Source organism: Charadrius vociferus, unplaced genomic scaffold (assembly GCF_000708025.1).
Source record: "Charadrius vociferus isolate BGI_N301 unplaced genomic scaffold, ASM70802v2 scaffold579, whole genome shotgun sequence".
Taxonomy (NCBI): domain Eukaryota; kingdom Metazoa; phylum Chordata; class Aves; order Charadriiformes; family Charadriidae; genus Charadrius; species Charadrius vociferus.
The window spans coordinates 1,224,706-1,225,747 of record NW_009661367.1 but is presented as its reverse complement, the minus strand read 5'-3'; the positions used below and the strand labels follow the sequence as shown (position 1 = coordinate 1,225,747).

Below are 1,042 nucleotides of genomic sequence, written 5' to 3'. Positions count from 1 at the left end.
CCCCACCCTAACGCCCCCCCGTCCTCCCCCCCAGCCCCCAAGATCTTCCCCGTGGCCTACAACCTCGTCAAGCACTTCCTGAGCGAGGACACCCGCAAGAAGGTCGTGGTCCTGGGATGTGAGTCCTGACCCCCTCCCCGGGATGTCCCCAGCTGAAAACGGGATGCCACGTCCCCCTCTCCGCTTTTGTTGGATGAGACCCCCAGGGAGGGGGGGGTCCCTGCCTGGGCTGGGGCTCCCCGCGTGGGTCACAGCCCCCCCAAACCCTGCTGTCCCCCACCCCACCAGCCAACTGGAAGGAGGTCCTGCAGAAGTACATTGACCCCGAGCAGATCCCGGTGGAGTACGGGGGCACCCTGATGGACCCCGACGGGAACCCCAAGTGCCCGAGCAAGGTAGGAGAAGCCCCCCTGGGTTCCTCAGGGGTGGCGTGTCCCCTCCCATACCATACCCACGTCCATCTCCAACCCCTTCCAGATCAACTATGGGGGGGACGTGCCCCAGCACTACTATGTGCGAGACCAGTTGGCGCAGCAGTACGAGCACACGGTGGTGGTCAACCGCGGCTCGTCCCACCAGGTTGAGTACGAAATCCTCTTCCCCGGCTGCGTCCTCAGGTGAGGAGGGGGCTCCATGCCATGGAGATGGGGACACACACACACAATGGTGGGTGTCCCCAACCCCGCCACCATCTCTCTCCGACCCAGGTGGCAGTTTAGGTCGGAAGGAGCCGATGTGGGATTCGGGGTGTACCTGAAGACCAAAATCGGGGAGCGGCAGCGGGCGGGCGACATGACCGAGGTCTACCCCAACCAACGCTACAACTCGCACATGGTGCCCGAGGACGGCTCCCTCACCTGCTCCACACCCGGCATCTGTGAGCGCTCCCCCCTTTCCCCGCGGGGACCCCTCCAGGGGGTGCTCCCCGCGTCCTTGACACCCCCCTTCCCTCTCCCCCTTCCCTTCCCGCAGACGTCCTGCGCTTCGACAACACCTACACCTACCTCCACTCCAAGAAGGTGAGCTATAGCGTGGAGGTCCT

The 1,042-nt window shown here is 64.9% G+C and overlaps 1 protein-coding gene across 1 annotated transcript in view; it reads left to right on the top strand.

Annotated features, from left to right (window-relative positions):
- The window catches only part of LOC104293812 (SEC14-like protein 2), a 5,901-nt gene that overhangs the window by 1,720 nt on the left and 3,139 nt on the right, over positions 1-1,042 (top strand). The window contains exons 6-10 of the mRNA XM_009893341.1: positions 35-118; positions 289-395; positions 478-617; positions 708-877; positions 973-1,037. Of these exons, the coding sequence (XP_009891643.1) occupies positions 35-118; positions 289-395; positions 478-617; positions 708-877; positions 973-1,037 (566 nt within the window). The remainder of the gene's footprint in view (positions 1-34; positions 119-288; positions 396-477; positions 618-707; positions 878-972; positions 1,038-1,042) is intronic.